The sequence below is a fragment of the Thalassophryne amazonica genome, chromosome 7, assembly GCF_902500255.1.
Source record: "Thalassophryne amazonica chromosome 7, fThaAma1.1, whole genome shotgun sequence".
In the NCBI taxonomy this organism is placed as follows: domain Eukaryota; kingdom Metazoa; phylum Chordata; class Actinopteri; order Batrachoidiformes; family Batrachoididae; genus Thalassophryne; species Thalassophryne amazonica.
This window is the reverse complement of record NC_047109.1, coordinates 51,951,170-51,974,405: the sequence shown is the minus strand read 5'-3', so window position 1 is coordinate 51,974,405 and position 23,236 is coordinate 51,951,170. Positions and strand designations below refer to the sequence as shown.

The window sequence follows — 23,236 nt, the reverse complement described above, 5'->3', positions numbered from 1 at the left end:
GACTCCACTTCAGACACACCCTCATTTTACGACATGGAAGCCAGGAAGACGGCAATGAAAAAGAACTCCACCAATCACGATGCGTGCCAATAGAGCGTCAAAAGTGGCCATCGCATCAATTGTTTTGTAGTATATAATCAATAAAAATAAAAAATAGCCCGAAATACGCGAAACCGCGACATTAGGCAGCGTTATTTTTTACAATTATTATTAATGTTTCAAAGCTGTAAAACCCCTCACTACACAGTTTATACACTTTCTCAATCAGGCATGAACATTTTCTCACTTTTCTCTTGTGTGTAAACACTCTCAAAGCTTAAACCTTAGTAGGAAAATAATACTAAACTGTTTCAGGCCCAAACATTTGTTTGAGAAATAAAAATGGAAAGTTTTCCTATAAATAATTATGATGGCATTTAGAACTAACAAATTAATTTTAACGATCAACGAACGAGGTCGGACACATAAGAAATTATTAATAGTGACTGACCAGTATGTCACAGATCGCTCCTCTGCGTCCTGATGCCGCGCCTTTTTCCACTCACACCTGGCTGCAGCAGGTGTTTGTTTCCGAGTGACAAACACAGTTATGAGTAGTTGTTGGCACTCTTTTTTCTTCTGGGCGACAAGATTCTTATAAACAGACACGAAGAACACAGAACACTGTAAAAAAAAAGTCATGCAAAATTGGACTAAATACTCCGTGAGACTCCGGGGGATTTCTTTATTTTTTAAATGTATTTCTGTATTTATTTTATTGTGACAACCGAATGGAGACGACAAAACCTGGTTGCAGCATGGGCGAATTAAGGGAATGACGAAACTACAGTTGTTATTATCAATTTCATAGTCTAAAACGATCACACCACATGAAGTTAAGCTCAGCGCTGCTCTGGCTCCAGGCTCGAAGTCTGGAGAAAAGGGCGTGCATCGTTTTCTTTGCAGTCAGCGCTGTAGCCACGGATCGTACTCCATAATCCCGCAAAAGCGGGATTTGTATTGATTATTATGTAGTATAATCAGGAAAGTGTTATTTATGTAACATATGCATTGATTTGTATAATGGCACTGTTTATTATGTTGATCATCTTCATTTTTATGTGGATTCCAGCGCTGGTTCATTTTGGTGTATAATTTACGCCACCTCTCGACCTGGTGTATATTTTCAGCGCAGCGTACGCCAACGACCACATTGATAAATGCCAAGTAGCGCAGCCGTTTTGGCGTACACCCCATATACACTCAAATATCGCCGTACGCAACGTTGATACATGAGGCCCAATATAATGTTACCCAACGCCAATTTATGAATCCTGCTGTGTTTGTTGTGTGGGCCGCTGAAGAGGAGGTACTGCTGGCCCACCACCACCAGAGGGCGCCCTGCCTGGAGTGCGGGCTCCAGGCACCAGAGGGCGCTGCCGCCTTATGGGAGCAGCCGGGGTGACAGCTGTCACCCATCACTGGACACAGCTGTTCCACTCAGCACAGAGGTATATCAGGAGGACGGCGTCTCCACCTCAGTGCCGAGATATCGCCTAAGACTGAGGTAACATTCTCTGCATTCATATTCTGAACAACCAGCTAAAACTTGTTAAACCTTTTCAGGGCTGTCGACTACTGGTAGCTACATTGCTTGGATAGTACTCACCTTCCTGCTATACATTGACAAGAGGTGGAGGCGCTTCTCCCCTCTCCGTTACTGGGTGCTGTCGCATCCACACCTGTGTGTTGTTGCTCTCTCCCGCCAGCAGTACCGGATCCGACGAGCGGAGGCAGTGGCCACCTGGGAATTCGGGACTTGGCGGTTCCAGTATTTCCAGGGTTCGGTGGCAGAGGAGATCTGGGTGGTTCCGGTTCGACTGAGACGGACGTCTCCTACCTTCGAGCCTGCCCACACGACACCAGCGGATTCGACCCCAAATTGTGATTGCTGTATTCATTGTGCTCGTTTCACAATAGTAAATCTTGTTATTCACCTTCCTCCATTGTCCGTTCATTGCGCCCCCTGTTGTGGGTCCGTGTTCCTACACTTTCACAACAGGATATCTCGGCCAGCGTCATGGACCCCGAGGGGCGTCAACCGGCTGTTGAACGGCCAATGGAAGACCAAGGCGCGTCGGCGGCTTCGGGAGGGGTAATCGGTGAGTTGCAGCGGATCCTCACCGCTTTCACCTCTCGGATCGATTTAATGACCGAGCAGCACGTTCTCCTAAACCGCAGGGTGGAGGCTCTCGCCGCACAAGTGGAGGCGCGCCCTCCGGGCGCCGCTGCGGCTCTCCCTCCTGAGGACCCTGCGCGTGAAAGTGTCGTTCCACTGGTCGTTCAACGGTCCCTTCCTCCGTCCCCAGAAGCATACATAAGCCCTCCAGAGCCGTACGGAGGCTGTGTGGAGACGTGCGCGGATTTTCTGATGCAGTGTTCGTTCGTCTTCGCACAGTGTCCCGTGATGTACGCGACTGATGCTAGCAAAGTAGCTTATGTGATAAATCTGCTTCGTGGGGAGGCACACGCTTGGGCTACAGCGCTCTGGGAGCAGAACTCACGGCTCCTTCACACGTACGATGGGTTTGTACGGGAGCTCAGAACGGTGTTCGACCATCCCAACAGAGGAGAGTCCGCTTCAACCGCACTACTGTCAATAAGACAGGGGCGTCGGAGCGCAGCTGCCTATGCAGTCGCCTTCCGCATCGCGGCGGCGAGATCCGGCTGGAATAGCACTGCCCTCCGCGCTGCCTTTGTAAACGGACTGTCACTGGTCCTAAAAGAGCACCTGGTGGCTAAGGACGAACCTCGGGATTTAGATGGGCTCATCGATCTAGTCATTCGACTCGACAACCGGTTAGAAGAACGCCGTCGGGAACGAGGCGAAGGGCGTGGCCAGGCACGCGTCGTCCCTCTCCCTTCCGGGTCCGATCGAGCTCCGCCCTCCCCACGCTCCTCTGTTCCTGCGCTCCGTGCGCCTATGGCTCCCCCTGCTGACGAAGCTATGGACACGAGCAGGGCAACATTTAGGGCACCTGGAGCACAAAGGAGGCGGGCCCACAGAGCTTGTTATGTTTGTGGCTCGAGTGAGCATCTCGCAAACGACTGCCCCGAGCGGTTAAACTCCAACGCCCGCCCCTAGAGACTGGGCCAGGGGTGGGCCAAAACATTCACGTGGGACACACCCACATTGCTACACGACTCCCAGTCACGATCCTGTTTGAGGATTCAACCCTGAAGGCCCCAGCACTGGTGGACACGGGCTCTGAGGGGAATCTGCTTGACAGTAGATGGGCCAGGGAGATAGGGCTCCCTCTGGTGGCTCTTACCTCGCCTGTGCAGGTTCGGGCGCTAGATGGCTCCCTACTCCCACCAATCACACATAAGACACCTCCAGTAACTCTGGTGGTGTCAGGTAACCACCGGGAGGTGATCGAGTTCTTTGTGACTCAGGCCACCTCCCGTGTGGTTTTGGGATTTCCCTGGATGCTCAAGCACAATCCCCGGATCGATTGGCTGTCCGGGGTAGTGGTTCAGTGGAGCGAAACCTGCCATCGGGAGTGTCTCGGTTCCTCGGTTCCTCCCGGCTCCCAAGCTAAGGAGGAGGTCCGAGTCCCGCCCAATCTGAAGGCGGTGCCGGCGGAGTACCATGACCTCGCTGACGTGTTCAGCAAGGATCTGGCTCTCACGCTTCCTCCCCACCGCCCGTATGATTGTGCCATTGATTTGGTTCCAGGCAGTGAGTTCCCGTCCAGTAGGCTGTACAACCTCTCACGGCCGGAGCGTGAATCAATGGAAACCTACATCCGGGACTCATTAGCTGCTGGGTTGATCCGGAATTCCACCTCCCCGATGGGTGCTGGTTTCTTTTTTGTGGGTAAAAAAGATGGCGGGCTTCGTCCATGCATTGATTACAGGGGGTTGAACGAAATCACGGTTCGCAACCGATACCCGTTGCCCTTGTTGGATTCAGTGTTCACCCCCTTGCATGGAGCCAAAATCTTCACCAAGCTGGATCTTAGGAATGCGTATCATTTGGTTCGGATCCGGAAGGGAGACGAATGGAAGACGGCATTTAACACCCCCTTAGGTCATTTTGAGTACCTGGTCATGCCGTTCGGTCTCACTAATGCTCCCGCGACTTTCCAAGCGTTGGTAAACGATGTCTTGCGGGACTTCCTGCACCGGTTCGTCTTCGTGTATCTAGACGATATACTCATCTTTTCCCCGGATCCTGAGACACATGTCCGGCATGTCCGTCAGGTCCTGCAGCGGTTGTTGGAGAACCGCCTGTTTGTGAAGGGCGAGAAGTGTGAATTCCACCGCACTTCTTTGTCCTTCCTGGGGTTCATCATCTCCTCCAACTCCGTCGCCCCTGATCCGGCCAAGGTTGCGGCGGTGAGAGACTGGCCCCAACCAACAAGCCGTAGGAAGCTGCAACAGTTCCTCGGCTTTGCTAATTTCTACAGGAGGTTTATTAAGGGCTACAGTCAGGTAGTTAGCCCCCTGACAGCCCTGACCTCCCCAAAAGTCCCCTTCACCTGGTCGGATCGGTGCGAAGCCGCGTTCAAGGAGTTGAAACGGCGCTTCTCGTCTGCACCAGTTCTGGTGCAGCCTGATCCTAGCCGCCAGTTAGTGGTTGAAGTGGATGCCTCGGACTCAGGGATAGGAGCGGTGCTCTCCCAGAGCGGGAAGACCGATAAGGTCCTTCACCCGTGTGCCTATTTTTCCCGCAGGTTGACCCCCGCTGAACGGAACTATGACGTCGGCAATCGGGAACTCCTTGCTGTGAAAGAGGCCCTCGAAGAGTGGAGACATCTGTTGGAGGGAACAGCCGTGCCGTTCACGGTTTTCACTGACCATCGGAACCTGGAGTACATCAGGACCGCCAAGCGGCTGAACCCCAGGCAAGCCCGCTGGTCACTGTTCTTTGGCCGTTTTGACTTCCGGATCACCTACCGTCCCGGGACCAAGAATCAAAGATCGGATGCATTGTCCCGGGTGCACGAAGACGAAGTCAAAACGGAACCGTCGGATCCCCCGGATCCCATCATCCCGGAGTCCGCTATCGTGGCCGCCCTCACCTGGGACGTAGAGAAGACCGTCCGGGAGGCCCTGACCCGTGACCCGGACCCCGGAAACGGACCAAAGGACAGACTATATGTCCCACCAGAGGCTAGGGCTGCAGTCCTGGACTTCTGTCACGGTTCTAAACTCTCCTGTCACCCTGGGGTGTGAAGGACCGTGACAGTCGTCCGGCAACGCTTCTGGTGGGCATCCCTGGAGGCCAACGTCCGGGACTACGTCCAGGCCTGTACCACCTGCGCCAGGGGCAAGGCCGACCATAGAAAGACCTCTGGGCAGCTACAGCCACTGCCCATGCCTCATCGCCCCTGGTCCCACATCGGCCTGGACTTTGTCACGGGTCTCCCGCCGTCCCAGGGACACACCGTCGTCTTCACGATAGTGGACCGTTTCTCCAAGGCGGCCCACTTCGTGGCCCTCCTGAAGTTCCCAACGGCCCAGGAGACAGCGGACCTCCTGGTCCACCACGTCGTCCGTCTGCATGGCATACCATCAGACATCGTCTCCGATCGCGGTCCCCAGTTCACCTCGCACGTCTGGAGGAGCTTCTGCTGGGAACTGGGGGCCACGGTCAGCCTCTCGTCTGGGTACCACCCCCAGACCAACGGGCAGGCAGAGCGGGCGAATCAGGAACTGGAGCAGACGCTACGCTGTGTGACAGCCGCGCACCCGACGGCCTGGAGTACCCACCTGGCCTGGATCGAGTACGCCCACAACAGCCAAGTGTCATCTGCCACCGGCCTCTCCCCGTTTGAGGTGTGCTTGGGGTATCAGCCCCCCTTGTTTCCAGTGGTTGAGGGAGAGGTCGGTGTGCCCTCGGTCCAGGCCCACCTACGGAAGTGCCGTCGGGTGTGGCGTGCCGCCCGCTCTGCTTTGTTGAAGGCCCGGACGAGGGCGAAGAAACATGCAGACCGGCGGCGGGCCCCGGCCCCCAAGTATCGTCCTGGGCAGGAGGTCTGGTTGTCCACCAAGGACATTCCTCTGCAGGCAGACTCACCAAAACTCCAAGAACGGTACATCGGACCTTATAAAATCCTCAAGGTCATCAACCCCGCCGCAGTGAGGCTCCAGCTTCCGGCCTCACTGCGGATCCATCCAGTTTTTCATGTTTCCCGGATCAAGCCCCTTCACACCTCACCCCTCTGCACCCCGGGTCCGGCGCCACCTCCTGCCCGGATCATCGACGGGGCACCGGCTTGGACTGTACGCCAGCTCCTTGATGTCCGTCGGATGGGCCGGGGTTTTCAATATCTGGTGGACTGGGAGGGGTACGGTCCCGAGGAACGCTCCTGGGTGAAGAAGGGCTTCATCCTGGACCCGGCCCTCCTGGCCGACTTCTACCGTCGCCATCCGGACAAGCCCGGCCGTGCGCCAGGAGGCGCCCGTTGAGGGGGGGGTCCTGTTGTGTGGGCCGCTGAAGAGGAGGTACTGCTGGCCCACCACCACCAGAGGGCGCCCTGCCTGGAGTGCGGGCTCCAGGCACCAGAGGGCGCTGCCGCCTTATGGGAGCAGCCGGGGTGACAGCTGTCACCCATCACTGGACACAGCTGTTCCACTCAGCACAGAGGTATATCAGGAGGACGGCGTTTCCACCTCAGTGCCGAGATATCGCCTAAGACTGAGGTAACATTCTCTGCATTCATATTCTGAACAACCAGCTAAAACTTGTTAAACCTTTTTCAGGACTGTCGACTACTGGTAGCTACATTGCTTGGATAGTACTCACCTTCCTGCTATACATTGACAAGAGGTGGAGGCGCTTCTCCCCTCTCCGTTACTGGGTGCTGTCGCATCCACACCTGTGTGTTGTTGCTCTCTCCCGCCAGCAGTACCGGATCCGACGAGCGGAGGCAGTGGCCACCTGGGAATTCGGGACTTGGCGGTTCCAGTATTTCCAGGGTTCGGTGGCAGAGGAGATCTGGGTGGTTCCGGTTCGACTGAGACGGACGTCTCCTACCTTCGAGCCTGCCCACACGACACCAGCGGATTCGACCCCAAATTGTGATTGCTGTATTCATTGTGCTCGTTTCACAATAGTAAATCTTGTTATTCACCTTCCTCCATTGTCCGTTCATTGCGCCCCCTGTTGTGGGTCCGTGTTTCTACACTTTCACAACAGTGTTTCATTGTTCCTGAAGTATAAATCATGCAGGACTGTTTTTATACCGTGTACACAATGCAGTAAAAACTACACACTCAGAGACACAGAAAAAAAAATGCTGATTGCAGCCTGACTGCAATGCTCACTCCTTAAATTCTCACACAGTTGTTTTTGAATAAAGTCCAAGTCCTGTTCACAGACTGAATGCCAGAGACCAGACATATCCACAAAATACAGCATAACTCCAGACATCTCCACATTTTGTCACGGATGGTTCGTTCGTGCATGTGCACATGCGCAGACGCAGCTTGCAGTCAGAGAAGACAAACTATGACAGAACTCAGAGCACAGACCTGCAGCTCAGCAGAAGACATACAAACTAGAAGAGAAATCGGAGTGCACATAGCCTGGCTGCAGCTGAGTCTGTCTGCAGGTTTTCCCCTGCGTCGTTACCTCCTCTCTGCCCCCCTGCTGCGCGCACCTGATGCAGACATTTCTGCGTTGTCATGACGCCGCACGAAGCAACTCAAAGCAGGCCCGGTGTGAAGAAGACTAGGGGGTGTGTGTTTCTCATCTGAAGTTGTGTCAGGAAGGGCATCTGGCGTAAAACTCATGTTAAAGCTGATCTGTCCTGGTCACACTGGAGCTGGTACACCGATCCTGAATGAAGTGGGGGAAGTCCAACAACTTAAATAGTATGATTCATACTTCTGACAAAAGAATAATAATAATAACCTTTATTTAACCAGGTAGGAAAAAAAACCCTACTGAAATTGAAACCTCTTTACAAGGGGTAACCCACTCATTGGGTTTAGATAAATCTAATTTCATGGTAAAATCTGTAATTGGCACTGGAATTAAAGAAGTCATGTTATAGACATTAGACTGGCAGCCTGTCCAAGGTGCACCCTGCCTCTCGCCCAGTGATGGCTGGAATAGGCTCCCCCACCCACGAACCCCTTTCCCCCATTACCCTTAATTGAAATAAGTTCAGAAATGCATGGATGTTACAATGCAGTGGGTAATGTAGAAAGTGAGACACTTTCTGGCAAGTTAATGGATCTGTCTGTAGCACTGAAGTGTGTGAGCGGAGAGCAGACACCAAAGCTCCCTGAAGTGAAACAAGAAGGTGAAGTTTTCAATTTTTTTCATGTGTGCTCAATTTTATTCAGTTCAACTGTATTTTAAAATTCAGTTTCATGTGTAAATGCAGCAGTGGCTTAGAGGTTAGTACTGGTGCCTCACAGTAAAAAAGTTGTGGGTTTGATTCCCACCTGGGGCATTTCTATGTGGAGCTTGTATGTTCTCGCATTGTTAGCGTGTGTATTGTAGCCATCTGTGATGGGTTATTTTTTGGTGTTTGTTCAGGTCTGTTCCCCTTTCTAGTCTGTTAAATTATGTCTTTGTGTTGTTTTTTTCTGTGTTAATAGTCCGTCAGGTTTCACATGATTTTTGCAGTTCCTTTCTCTGGTGTGTTGAGGTTGGCTTGGGGTCAAGTGTTGTATTTCTTTTAACATGGAAGTCTGTTCTCTGCTGCACTTTTGTATTCTTCTTTTGTCAGTACATGTTCTTGTGTAATCAGTTCAGGTGTGCCTCATTAGTTCAGCTGGTTTATATAAGGTCACATTTTGAGTTAGTCTTTGCCGGTCCATTGTTTGTTGCTCATGCTTCACATTTTATGGTGGTATGTGTAATACTGATCATTGAAATTCTTTAAGTTTATTTTTTAGTTAATATGTTCAGGTAATTCCCAGGGGCTCTAAGGTTTTTTGTCTTTTGGTTGTACTTTCTCTTTTATTGGTTTTTTTCCCCCTTACCCTGCGTTCAGGGTTAGTTTGTATTTTAGTTGTAACCTTCCCCACTCCTGCTGTTTTTGACACCTCACCTCTAATCAGATAAAGACTGTATTTTTGTTGAATCCTTTCACTCTCCTGCTGTGTTTTTAATACTACACCTTAATGGGATAAAGACTATTTTTGTTGAATCCTTGCATTCTCCTGCCGTGTGTTTGATACCACACCGCTATTGGACGAAGACTGTATTTTTTGTTGAATCTTTACCCACTTTTTGTATGTTTGGCTCACAGACTGTGTACAACCCCAATTCGAATGAAGTTGGGATGTTGTGTGAAATGTAAATACAAACAGAATACAATGCTTTCCAAATCCTCTTCAACCTATATTCAATTGAATACACCACAAAGACAAGATATTTAATGATCAAACTGATAAACTTTTTTGTTTTTGTGCAAATATTTGCTCATTATGAAATGGATGCCTGCAACACATTTTAAAAAAGGTGGGAACATTCCACAAGTGAACAGGTTAATTGGAAACAAGTGAGTGTCATGACTGGTTATAAAAGCAGCACCATCCCCAAAAGGCTCAGCCATTCACAAGCAAAGTTGGAGCGAGAATCACCACTTTGTGAACAACTGTGTGAAAAAATAGTCCAACAGTTTAAGAGCAATGTTTCTCAATGTTTAATTGCAAGTATAGGGATTCCATCATCTGCAGTCCATAATATAATCAGAAGATTCAGAGAATCTGGAGAACTTTCTACACGTAAGTGGCAAGACCGAAAACCAACATCGAATGCCTGTGATCTTCAATCCCTCAGGTGGCACTGTATTGAAACCCAACATCATGGCCTCAGGAACACTTCAGAAAACCATTGTCAGTTAACACAGTTCGTCGCTACATGTTGTGAAAAGTGTAGGAACACGGACCCACAACAGGGGGCGCAAATGAACGGACAATGGAATAAGCCAAATATAACAATTTAATGTTGTGAATGTGCACAACAGAGCAACAGACAACACAATTGAGATCACCAGTCAAATAAGTTACGGTGGTGTGTGAGCAGGCTCGAGGATAGGAGACGCCCGTCCAGAAAAGAGTCGGATCCCGCAATCCTGGAGCCGCCAAGCACTGGGTCCCCAGGTGGCCACTGCCTCCGGCTGTCAGATCGGGTACTGCTGGCAGGAAGAACAGACAGGTGATGGTGGGTGTATGAACACCCAGCAAACAGTTCAACACAAAGGTGGAAAGCACCTCCACCTGTCAATCAGGAAGTTTGTACAGATCCTGAAGTAACACTTAACAGTCTGCAAACTCAGAATAATGTCAGTAAGTACAGAAGTAAAAACGTATGTACTCTACTGTATGTAACCAAAGGCTGAGACGTTTACTTATCGGTAGACGATTTCTCGGCAGTGAGGTGAAGATGCTGCCCGGCTCTTATGGAGGTGTGGATGATGATGATGAGTGACAGCTGGTGTTGTTGATGAGTGACAGCTGCCACTCCCGGTGCTCTGGCGCCCTCACGTGCCTGAAGCCCGCACTTCAGGCAGGACGCCCTCTGGTGGTGGGCCAGCAGTACCTCCTCTTCAGTGGCCCACACAACAGGACCCCCCCCTCAACCAGGTTTGTCCGGATGTTGGCGGTAGAAGTCGGCTAGGAGGGCCGGGTCCAGGATGAAGCTCCTCTTCACCCAGGAGCGCTCTTCGGGTCCATAACCCTCCCAGTCCACCAGATACTGGAATCCCACGGCCCTTACCATGGACGTCCAGGAGCCGGTGAACTGTCCACGCAGGCTTCTCATCGATGATCCGGGCAGGAGGCGGTGCCGGTCCGGGGGCACAGAGGGAAGAGGTGTGGTGAGGCTTGACCCGGGAGACATGGAATACTGGGTGGATCCGCAGTGAAGCTGGCAGCCTCAGCTTCACCGCGGCAGGACTGAGGACCTTGATGATGGGGAAAGGGCCAATGTACCGATCCTTCAACTTGTGAGATTCCACCTGTAATGGGATGTCCTTTGTTGACAGCCAAACCTCCTGCCCGGGCTGGTATGCAGGGGCCGGGGGCCCCCGGCGGTCTGCATGGGCCTTGGCCCTCATCCGGGCTTTGAGCAGGGCAGAGCGGGAAGAGCACCACACCCGACGGCACCGCCTCAGATGGGCCTGGACCGAGGGCACCCCAACCTCTCCCTCCACTAGCGGGAACAATGGGGGCTGGTACCCCAAACACACCTCAAATGGGGAGAGGCCGGTGGCAGACGAGATTTGACTGTTGTGTACGTACTCGATCCAGGCCAGATGGTTGCTCCAGGCCGTCGGGTGCACCGAGGTCACACAGCGAAGGGCCTGTTCCAACTCCTGGTTGGCCCGCTCTACCTGTCCGTTGGTCTGGGGATGGTACCTGGAGAGGCTCACGGAGGCCCCCAGCTCTCTACAGAAACTCCTCCAGACCTGCGAGGAGAACTGGGGACCACGGTCAGAGACGACATCAGATGGAATCCCATGCAGACACACGACGTGGTGGACCAGGAGGTCTGTAGTCTCCTGGGCCGTCGGGAGCTTCGGGAGGGCCACGAAGTGGGCCGTCTTGGAGAACCGGTCCACTATCGTGAGGATGGTGGTCATGCCCTGGGACGGCGGGAGGCCCGTGACGAAGTCCAGGCCGATGTGGGACCAGGGGCGGTGGGGCACAGGTAACGGTTGGAGGAGACCCTGCGCCCGTTGGTGGGCTGCCTTTCCCCTGGCACAGGTGGTGCAGGCCTGGACATACTCCCGGACATCGGCTTCCATGGATGCCCAGCAGAAGCGCTGCCTGACCACTGCCATGGTTCTTCGCACCCCTGGGTGACAGGAGAGCTTGGACCCATGACAGAAGTCCAGGACAGCAGCTCTGGCTTCTGGTGGGACGTAGAGTCTGTTCCTAGGGCCGGTCCCCGGGTCCGGGTTCCGTGTCAGGGCCTCCCGGACGGTCTTCTCCACGTCCCAGGTGAGGGCTGCCACGATAGTGGACTCGGGGATGATAGGTTCCGGTGGATCTGACAGCTCGACCTTGACCTCCTCTTCATGGACCCGGGACAGGGCGTCAGATTACTGGTTCTTAGTCCTGGGACGGTAGGTAATCCGGAAGTCAAATCGCCCGAAGAACAGTGACCAGCGGGCTTGCCTGGGGTTCAGACGCTTGGCGGTCCGAATGTACTCCAGGTTCCGATGGTCCGTGAAAACCGTAAATGGTACCGCAGCTCCCTCCAACAGGTGTCTCCACTCCTCAAGAGCCTCTTTCACCGCAAGAAGTTCCCGATTGCCGACGTCATAGTTCCTCTCCGCCGGGGTCAACCTGCGGAAAAAATAGGCACATGAATGGAGAACCTTGTCGGACTCTCCGCTCTGGGACAGCACGGCTCCTATCCCTGAGTCAGAGGCATCCACTTCAACAACAAACTGGCGATTGGGATCGGGCTGCACCAGAACGGGTGCAGACGAGAACCGACGTTACAACTCCCTAATGGCGGCTTCGCACCGATCTGACCAGGTGAAGGGGACTTTAGTGGAGGTCAGGGCCGTCAGGGGGCCAACTACCTGGCTATAACCCTTAATAAACCTCCGGTAAGAATTAGCAAAGCCGAGGAACTGTTGCAGCTTCCTACGGCTCGTCGGTTGGGGCCAATCCCTCACCGCCGCAACCTTGGCCGGATCGGGTGCGACGGAGTTGGAGGAGATGATGAACCCCAGGAAGGACAAAGAAGTACGGTGGAACTCGCACTTCTCGCCCTTCACAAACAGCCAGTTCTCCAACAACCGCTGCAGGACCTGACGTACATGCTGGACATGAGTCTCAGGATCCGGGGAGAAGATGAGGATGTCATCCAGGTATACAAAGACGAACCGGTGCAGGAAGTCCCGCAAGACGTCATTAACCAATGCCTGGAACGTCACGGGCGCATTGGTGAGGCCGAACGGCATGACCAGGTACTCAAAGTGACCTAACTGGGTGTTGAATGCCGTCTTCCACTCGTCTCCCTTCCGGATCCGAACCAGGTGGTACGCATTTCTAAGATCCAATTTGGTAAAAATTTGGGCTCCATGCAGGGGCTTGAACACAGAATCTAACAGAGGCAGCGGGTGTCGATTACGAACCGTGACTTCGTTCAGTCCCCTGTAGTCAATGCATGGATGGAGTCCGCCGTCTTTCTTGCCCACAAAAAAGAAACCTGCACCCATCGGGGAGGTGGAGTTCCGGATCAACCCGGCAGGTAAGGAGTCCCGGATGTAGGTCTCCATTGATTCACGCTCAGGACGAGAGAGGTTGTACAGCCTGCTGGACGGGTACTCAGCGCCTGGGATCAAATCAATGGCACAATCGTACGGACGGTGCGGGGGAAGAGTGAGTGCCAGATCTTTGCTGAAGACGTCAGCAAGATCATGGTACTCCTCAGGCACCGCTGACAGATTGGGGGGGACTTTAACCTCCTCATTAGCTGTCACACCGGGTGGAACCGAGGATCCTAAACATTCCCATGGCAGGTGTCGCTCCACTGCATCACTACCCCAGACGGCCAATCAATCCGGGGATTGTGCTTTAATATCCATGGAAACCCCAAAATTACTCAGGAGGTAGAAGGTGTTACATAAAACACAATCTCCTCCCTGTGATTTCCAGACACCACCAATGTCACTGGTTGTGTCTGATGTGTGATTAATGGGAGAAGGGTGCCATCTAGTGCCCGTACCTTCAATGGGGAAGGTAGTGCCACTAGAGGGAGCCCTACCTCCCTAGCACATCTGCTGTCCAGCAGATTCCCTTCAGACCCCGTGTCCACCAGTGCTGGGGCGTGAAGGGTAAGATCCCCACAAAGGATCGTTACTGGGATGCGTGCTGATCTACGGGCTTTTCCCGCGTGGATGTTATGACCCACCCTTAACCAAGTCTCTAAGGGCGGGCGTTGAAGTTTAACCCTTTGGGGCAGTTTCTTTGTATGTGCTCATCAGAGCCACAGAAAAAACACTCCCCGCGAGCCAGCCTCCGTTGTCTGTCATGTGATTTTACTTGGGCCCTGCTCATGTCCATAGCTTCGTCAGCAGGGGGAGCTGTGGTTCTAAGGGGCTCTCTGACTGTGGAGCGTGGAGACGGCGGCACCCTTTCAGACCCGGAAGGAAGAGGGACGGCTCGTGCCCGGCCATGCCCTTCGCCCCGCTCCCGACGGTGTTCTTCTAACTGGTTGTCTAACCGTATAACCAGGTCAACAAGCCAGTCAAAATCCCGCGGCTCATCCTTAGCCAGCAGGTGCTCCTTCAGGACCGGAGACAGTCTGTTTACGAAGGCGGCGCGGAGTGCAACGTTATTCCAGCCGGACCTCGCAGCCGCGATGCAGAAGTCGACAGCGTACTCGGCTGCACTCAGACGTCCCTGTCTCATAAACAGCAGCACAGTTGAGTGTTGTTGATGAGTGACAGCTGCCACTCCCGGTGCTCCGGCGCCCTCACGTGCCTGAAGCCCGCACTTCAGGCAGGACGCCCTCTGGTGGTGCACCAGCAGTACCTCCTCTTCAGCGGCCCACACAACACTACATCTACAAGTGCAAGTTAAAATTTTAGCATGCAAAGCGAGAGCCATACATCAACAACATCCAGAAATGCCGCCGCCTTCTCTGGGCCCGAGCTCATTTGAAATGGACAGACACAAAGTGGAAAAGTGTGCTGTGGTCTGATGAGTCCACATTTCAAATTGTTTTTGGAAATCATGGACTTTGTGTCCTCCGGACAAAAGACAAGAACAACCATCCAGATTGCTACCAGAGCAAAGTTCAAAAGCCAGCATCTGTGATGGTATGGGGGTGTGTTAGTGCCCATGGCATGGGAAACTTACACATCTGTGATGGCAACATCAATGCTGAAAGGTTTTTGAGCAACACATGCTGCCATCCAAGCAACATCTTTTTCAGGGATGTCCCTGCTTATTTCAGCAAGACAATGATAAGCTGCATTCTGCACGTGTTGCAACGGTGTGGCTTTGTAGTAAAAGAGTGCAGGTACTAGACTGGCCTGCCTGCAGTCCAGACCTGTGGTGCATTATGAAGCGCAAAATATGACAACGGAGACCCCAGACTGTTGAACAACTCAAGTCGTGCATCAAGCAAAAATGGGAAAGAATTCCACCTACAAAGCTTCAACTACTATTAGTGTCCTCAGTTCCAAAATGCTTATTGAGTGTTGTTAGAAGGAAAGGTGATGTAACACAGTGGTAAACATACCACTGTCCCAGCTTTTCTGAAATGTGCTGCAGGCATCCATTTCAAAATGAGCAAATATTTGCACAAAACAATAAAGTTTATCAGTTTGAACATTAAATGTCTTGTCTTTGTGGTGTATTCAATTGAATATAGGTTGAAGATGATTTGTAAATCATTGTATTCTGTTTTTAATTTATATTTTACACAACATCCCAACTTCATTGGAATTAGGGTTGTAGTAAAACTTGGCATTTTTTTAAACTCACCTCCTGTGTTTTGGCTGTCTTGCATTTGGGTTCTATTTTGCTAAATACCTGGCTCTGAATCCTGACAGAATGGACCAGCCAAACCAAAACCCAGCAGGCAGCACTCTGAACTTGCTTAAGGATGTTTTTTCTGAATTTAATAATTTGTTTAATTATCATTGCTGCTACACCCCGAGCCAGAAAACAAATTTTTTGGAACAAGCACTGGATCTGGTGGTGCAGAATAAATGGATTGTGGACTTATTTCCTGACTTTGCACTTGTAGGGACTTTGTTTGAGAGGGGGAGTCTTCCTGATTGGGTGAGGAGCCCAGAGGACTATTTATCAGCTCAGGAAGTAGACTCACATGACACAGAAACTTTGCCGTTCACTCCTCCCATTACTACGCCCTCCAAAATTACCTCTCACCACCTAGCTCAGCCTTCCAGCAGGTGGCTGTCGGGGGCCGACAGCCACAGCTCCCAGGATCTTCAGTGCAGTTCAGTCCCGTCAGAATCACCAAGGCCTTCCACATTATCGCACTCAGCAGCACCGGTCAGAATATGGATCCTGCAGGTAGCTTTCTGGGCTTCCTAATCTATGAAAGGTTTTGTGAACAATTCTTCTTCTGATACAATTCCTTCCATGGTACAAACTATAGGAACCTGAAGAAGTGATACCTGGCTACTGCCCAAACGGTGGTTAGCACCCACACTTGGGCGGTGATGGTATTCTCTGAACTGTCTTCTGTGGGAAAAACATTGGAAAGCCTTAACCCCCTAGACTGGGCCTGGGATACCACAGCGTTTTATTGTAAGCTTGGCTGCCAGGTGTCATCCATGCCCAAGGAGCCTCTGGTCGCTCCACACAGAGTGACATTGCTCTCCTCGGCTTCATCTTCACTCACGCCAACCCAATCCTGTCTCCAGCGCACGGCGTCAGCAGCTTGAGCAGAGGTCCTCTGACAAGGAAGTGGAGCCGCACTAAGGATGCCAAAGGAGACTTCCAGCGGGGAACCACGATAGTCACCGCCTCTCTCGTCCCTTCCTCTGAGCCTGCTCAGAAGGAAAAGCCCGGTTCTCTTGTGGAGCTGTCTCTAGGTTCCAGGGTGGGGATCACCTGTAATGATTGTGACTTTCTTTATTGCTCTCTCAGCGAGCCCAGTAACTCTGATGAGGAAGCAGGAAACACTCCCGCTGCCTCCAGACATCACCGAGGGGAATCCTATCCCGACCCCTGAGGACATCATGGAGGAGCGAGCCGTCCCTTCTGCAGCTAGCTTCTTTGATCCTGCAGTAACTTGTATTGCCACAGGGCCTCAACCCCTCACAGTTGAGGAGGTTCTTTTAGACAAAACAGACATGGTATCCTCTAAGCCAGAGTATGGTGGTCATGTAGTGACTGGTGACAGAGACCAAAGCAGTTCCAAAGACAATTTTTGAAGGAAGTAATGGTAATCACTCAGGATCCTGTTGTCTGCAGAATACGGACCTGGGAGCAGGCCTAGACAAACAGGCTCAAACAGAAAGGTCTACTAGATCTCAGGATCCTGCTCACACCATTCCCAATCTTTGTCACAACATTGATTCGTCTGATGATACAGATTGGTCTGACATTTCCCAAGATGCCGAGGGTACCAGTTCCGATCCCAGTCAAAATATTGATCCTTCTGATGTTTCTGATTGGGCTGATATATCCCCAGATCCCGATTGCACCAGGTCCAATTTGGTGACCTTGGGTGTTTCCACTGCATTGATTGTTTTTTTTGTCTCTGGTTCAAAGTGGTGAACCCAACACTCATCCTGGGTAAGAAAACGTTCCATGTAATTGGCTGGATCCTCTTCAAATTGCGCCAAGTTTGCCTTCGACATGACTAGCCTGGTGCGTTTCTGATCAGGCGTCAGAAGATGTGGCACCCACCGAGCTGACACTTTTGACATTCCAAGTTCTTCATGCAGAATGTGTTCAGTTCTCTCACGGCATATTCTCACAGCATCTGCTAGCTGATTAATCGTCGATCGTCTGTCGTCCATCACCATTTCATGAACAAGGTCAATGTTTTTCTGGGTTGTGGCTGTTGCAGGCCGCCCAGACCTTGGGTCGTCTTCAAGGCTCTCTCTGCCCCACTTAAATTCAGCTGCCCACTTCTGCACTATAGATATGGAGGGAGCTTCATCCCCTAATGTAGCAACCATATCCACATGAATGTCCTTGGGCTTTAACCCCTTCTTACGCAGGTACTTAATCACAAAACAATGCCAGATTTTGTCCATTTTTGCTGTTTCCCTCTACCACGAACTTTCAAACTTGGCTATGAACCACAAACTACCTCACAACCTGGAAGAAAAAAAACACAGTTAATCATCAGAAGAGTTGAACTTAATGCATGCCAAGTTTTACTGAAATGGCATTTCACCTTCTTGGTGAGCCTTAGAACTTTTCAGCTTACCCTCGTACATCCACCCAGTTTTGACATGCTCAAGAGCACATTTGCTGAGACTACAGACTCCACCGTGGGCCCAGGAGGATCACACCGCTCCTCGTCAGTCTCCGCCGTGGACCCAGGAGGATTGTACAGCTCCACGTCAGTCTCCACCGTGGGCTCAGGAGGGTCACCCGGTTCCGCATCAGTCTCCACCGTGGGCCCAGCAGGGTCACACGGTTCCACGTCAGTCTCCACTGTGGGCCCTGGAGGGTCATACGGACTCTGATCTGGCTTTAATGTAGCCTGCAGCCGGCCAATGAGCTGGTCTCTGTTTTTTGTCACGAACTTCTGCTGGCCAAAGAACCAGTGCCCTATGTCGTCAAGGAACTTCAACTGGTCTTCCCTTCCTTCAAGGATCTTCAGTGGGCCTCCTCATCCTCTGGCATTCTCCTTCTGTCAGCAGCCAGCCCCGGCTTTCTGTGGGGGTCGGCCTATGGATTCAGTGTTTAATGGGTTATTTGTGAATCCTGGTTTCTGGACTGATGCACCTTGGTTCTTGGGTAGTCCCACCAGTCAGCTGCCAGTCCCCGCTTTCGATGGGGGTCTGCCTATGAACTCTGCATCTGACAGTTTTGTTACCTCTGGTTTCCAGGTTGGTTCCCCCTGGTTCGGGGGTGGTCCCGCCTGTCTGCCTCCCGCCTGTGGTGGTTTGTTTGGGGGGTAGGGTTGTTCCTGTTTTTGTCCCATATCCTCTGTTTATGTGGCCTTCTCTGGTCATTTTTTTTTGGGGGGGGGGTTTGAGCTGTCAGGGAACATCTCTAGGGGGGGTACTGTCATGTAGCCATCTGTGATGGGTTATTTTTTGGTGTTTGTTCAGGTCTGTTCCCCTTTTTAGTCTGTTAAGTTATATCTTTGTGTTGTTTTTTCTGTGTTAACAGTCCGTCAGGTTTCACTTGATTTTTGCAGTTCCTTTCTCTGGTGTGTTCAAGTTGGCTTGGGGTCAAGTGTTGTATTTCTTTTAACATGGAAGTCTGTTCTCTGCTGCACTTTTGTGTTCTTCTTTTGTCAGTACATGTTCTTGTGTAATCAGTTCAGGTGTGCCTCATTAGTTCAGCTGGTTTATATAAGGTCACATTTTGAGTTAGTCTTTGCCGGTCCATTGTTTGTTGCTCATGCTTCACATTTTATGGTGGTATGTGTAATACTGATCATTGAAATTCTTTGTTTATTTTTTAGTTAATATGTTCAGGTAATTCCCAGGGGCTCTAAGCATTTTTGTCTTTTGGTTGTACTTTCTCCTTTACTGTTTTTTCCATACCCTGTGTTCAGGGTTAGTTTGTATTTTAGTTGTAACCTTCCCCACTCCTGCTGTTTTTGACACCTCACCCCTAATCAGATAAAGACTGGATTTTTGTTTAATCCTTTCACTCTCCTCCTGTGTTTTTGATACTACACCCTTAATGGGATAAAGACTGTATTTTTTTTTAATCCTTGCATTCTCCTGCCATGTGTTTGATACCACACTGCTATTGGATGAAGACCGTATTTTTTGTTGAATCTTTACCCACTCCCATTTTTGTATGTTTGGCTCACTGACTGTGTAGTAAAACTTGCCATTTTTTTAAACCCACCTCCTGTGTTTTTGCTGTCTCTCATTTGGGATTTTTAGTTTGCTAAATACCTGGCTCTGAATCCTGACAGCGTCGGTTCTCTCCTGGTGCTCAAGCTTCCTCCCACATCCAAAGATATGCAGGTTATGGGAATTGAAGAATGGGAATTGATGTCTATATGTGGCCCTGTGACAGTCTGGCATCCTGTCCAGGGTGTGCCCTGCCTCATGCCCTTTGACTGCTGGGATAGGCCCCTGTGACCCTTAATTGGAATAAGTAGGTATAGAAAATGGATCGGTGGATGGTATAAATGCAGAGTACATGCATGTCAAGAACCTGCCTGTGTAGGGTACAGCTAAATATTGTGCCATGTTAATACCAGAAATACACTGTCCTCCCCTTTAGACCAGGTTTTTGTTCATCTATAACACAGTCACTTGTTGCTGCCTCACAATAGCAACCCACCTGCACTGCACCTGCCCAGCCCTCATTTTAAGACCAACTTACCAATAAACACAAAAATGAAAACATCCATTTTCAGATCTCTGACCTGTTTCTGTGCCTGTTGCTATAAATAGGAAGGACCTGTTGTAAAAGTTTAATATAAAATCCCAAGCCTGTATAACTGAGAAAGGCACATGAGAGCACATTTTGTACAACGTGACCCCTCCAAGCCAAAAAATCAACAGCTTAACTCTAGATTATCAATAAGAAAAGTATTGCTCAGTTTTAGCACAAAGCCAAATAATTGTATATCAAAGAGGGGACATGAACAGATGGACCAGACCAGGTCAAATTCTTTATATCAAGGCATCTAGAAGAGAACATATGTTGGACATTATACAAAATAATTACCTCAATATAGTTTTCAACCCATTGGATCAGTTCGGTTACTCTGGTGTAGACGCCTGGTCTATTGGGCCGTCCACAGCCTTCTCCCCAGCTCACCACCCCTGCCAGCTTCCAGTCCCCACTGACTGTCTCACACACCAGGGGCCCACCGCTATCACCCTTACAGGGCACACAGAGTGCAGCAAACATGACACACGGGCTTATGAAGAAAGAATCGAGTGTGACCGAGCATCATTAACCTGTGTGAACCACAGTAATGCGACTTTTATGCCAGTGAGTAGATACCTGGCAGGAGTCCACCCCTCCATCCATGTTGCCAGCACAAATCATTCGAGAAGTTAGATGCACTCCATAGACGTTCGGGTGGGAGCAGATGGCTTGAGATATCACATGAACCTGAGCCTGCCTGAGCTTGTCTGACACAAAGCCTGGGTGAGAGAATGACAAATAAAACAAGTCTTTTTTAAATGTCTTATATTACTCTGTAAATCATCAACAGCACAGAGGTCCAAAGGCGACCTCCTTTTTTCTGTGGCAGTTTCTTCTCTCCGTCGCGTTTTCGTAGCAGTTTCCACAAGAAGGAAATAAACACAGAATATATATTTTAGTTAAACTAGGTGTACTTTTTATTATTTTATTTATTTTTTAATTAAAAATGTAATTCTACATTTGCATAATTTGCATTCTGTAAATGTAACTTAATTTTCTCTGGAAAAGTCAATGCAAAAATATAAAGTTCAGTGGCAAATACTTTGGAATACTTGCTTAAATTGTTAGGAAAATCCCCCCCATGGAATGAAAAGGTCAATTTGGATTTTAAAAGTGCCACCTTTTTAAAAATGCACAACCAGAAGGTTAAGACCTATGCAACAAATTGTTTATTCTGGTGTCTGTTGACAGGCTTGGTAAGTTGTTGTTGTCTCATATAAGTTTTTTTATTATTATTTTATTTTAACATTATTAACATTTTGACAGGCTTTGATATATATATATATATATATATATATATATATATATATGTATATATATATATATATATATACGAGGTCTGTGATGAAAAAGCGGTCCTTTTTATTTTTTTCAAAAAATAAATGGATTTGATTCATATGTTTTTACGTCAGACAAGCTTGAACCCTCGTGCGCATGCGTGAGTTTTTTCACGCGTCGGTGACGTCATTCGCCTGTGGGCAGGCCTTGAGTGCTCCACCCCGCCCGTCGGAATCTCTTTGTCTGAATAGCCGCTGCGGATGGCACGCGTTGCTTTATCAACATTTTTTCTGGACCTGTGAGGGATATCCGAGTGGATACTATTCAAGAAATTAAGCTGGTTTTTGGTGAAAAGTTTAACGGCTGATGAGAGATTATGGGGTGTTTCTGTCGCTGTAAGGACTTCCCACGGAGCGGGACGTCGCGTAGCGCTTCCAGGCACCGTCGTCGGCCTGTTTTGACCTGAAAACATCCTAATTTAAGGCTTAATTCACCCAGGATGTCGTGAGAGAACAGAGAAGATTCAGAACAGGCCGGCATGAGGACTTTATGCGGACATTCCACTGTTTAAGGACATTTTGTAATGAAAGACGTGCGCGCAAATTCGCCGAGTCGTTTCCGTGACGACTCAGCGAATCTGTGTGCGCCGCGACAGGAAAAACACCTTCGTGTTGAAAACCATTTGTAAAATTCAGGCGGCTTTTGATGGCTTTCAACAAGTGAGTAACTGAGAAATTGTTTAACAACTTGGGCATGTTCCAACTTGCCCGTTAAGGTTTCCAACGGAGGTGTTTTTCCTGTTGCGACCCCCCACGGTCGGGTCCGGCCCGACATGCGACTCTGCCCACACGTTCTTTCATTACAAAATGTCCGTTAACAATGGAATGTCCGAATAAACTCCTCATGCCGACTTCTTCTGAAAGTTCTCTGTTCTCTGACGACTTACTGGGTCAACAGAGCCTGAAATGTGGAAGTTTTCAACTTGAAACGGCGAGATGCTGTCACCTCGAAGCACAGATCGCCGTCAGGTGCTATGGGCCGTCCTTAAAGCGACACTACCAGACCAAAATCTCTCATCAGCCGTTAAAATTTTTACTGAAAACCAGCTGAATTTATCGAATGGTGTCCACTCAGTTGTGCCTTACAGTTTTTGAAAAATTTTTTATCAAACAAAGCAGCAGTCTCTGAGCCATTCTTAAACAATGAAAAAACGACGAGAGGGTGGGCGACTCCTCACTCAAAGACTGCCCACAGGTGAATGACGTAACCGACAGGCGTGAAAAAACTCTTGCATGCCCACGAGGGTTCAAGCATGTCTGATGTAATCACACGTGATTACATTACATACTTTTATCACAGACCTTGTATATATATACGAGGGCTGTCAATAAAGTTACGGTCCTTTTTATTTTTTTCAAAAACTATATGGATTTCATTCATATGTTTTTACGTCAGACATGCTTGAACCCTCGTGCGCATGCGTGAGTTTTTCCACGCCTGTCGGTGACGTCATTCGCCTGTGAGCACTCCTTGTGGGAGGAGTCGTCCAGCCCCTCGTCGGAATTCCTTTGTCTGAGAAGTTGCTGAGAGACTGGCGCGTTGTTTGATCAGAATTTTTTCTAAACCTGTGAGACACATCGAAGTGGACACGGTTCGAAAAATTAAGCTGGTTTTCAGTGAAAATTTTAACAGCTGATGAGAGATTTTGAGGTGATTCTGTCGCTTTAAGGACTTTTCACAGTGCGAGACGTCGCGCAGCGCTCTCAGGCGGCGTCATCAGCCTGTTCAAGCTGAAAACCTGCACATTTCAGGCTCTATTGATCCAGGACGTCGTGAGAGAACAGAGAAGTTTCAGAAGAAGTCGGTTTCAGCATTTTATCCGGATATTACACTGTTAAAGGAGATTTTTTTAATGAAAGACGTG

General features: G+C 50.0%; 1 protein-coding gene across 1 annotated transcript in view; it reads right to left on the bottom strand.

Moving 5' to 3' along the window:
• Window positions 1-16,899: 16,899 nt before the first annotated feature.
• LOC117513440 (transmembrane protease serine 9-like) overlaps window positions 16,900-23,236 on the bottom strand; it is a 61,550-nt gene continuing 55,213 nt past the window's right edge. Inside the window, exons 7-10 of the mRNA XM_034173622.1 lie at window positions 20,611-20,753; window positions 20,311-20,484; window positions 17,888-18,214; window positions 16,900-16,941 (exon numbers count right to left, since the gene is read on the bottom strand). Of these exons, the coding sequence (XP_034029513.1) occupies window positions 16,900-16,941; window positions 17,888-18,214; window positions 20,311-20,484; window positions 20,611-20,753 (686 nt within the window). The remainder of the gene's footprint in view (window positions 16,942-17,887; window positions 18,215-20,310; window positions 20,485-20,610; window positions 20,754-23,236) is intronic.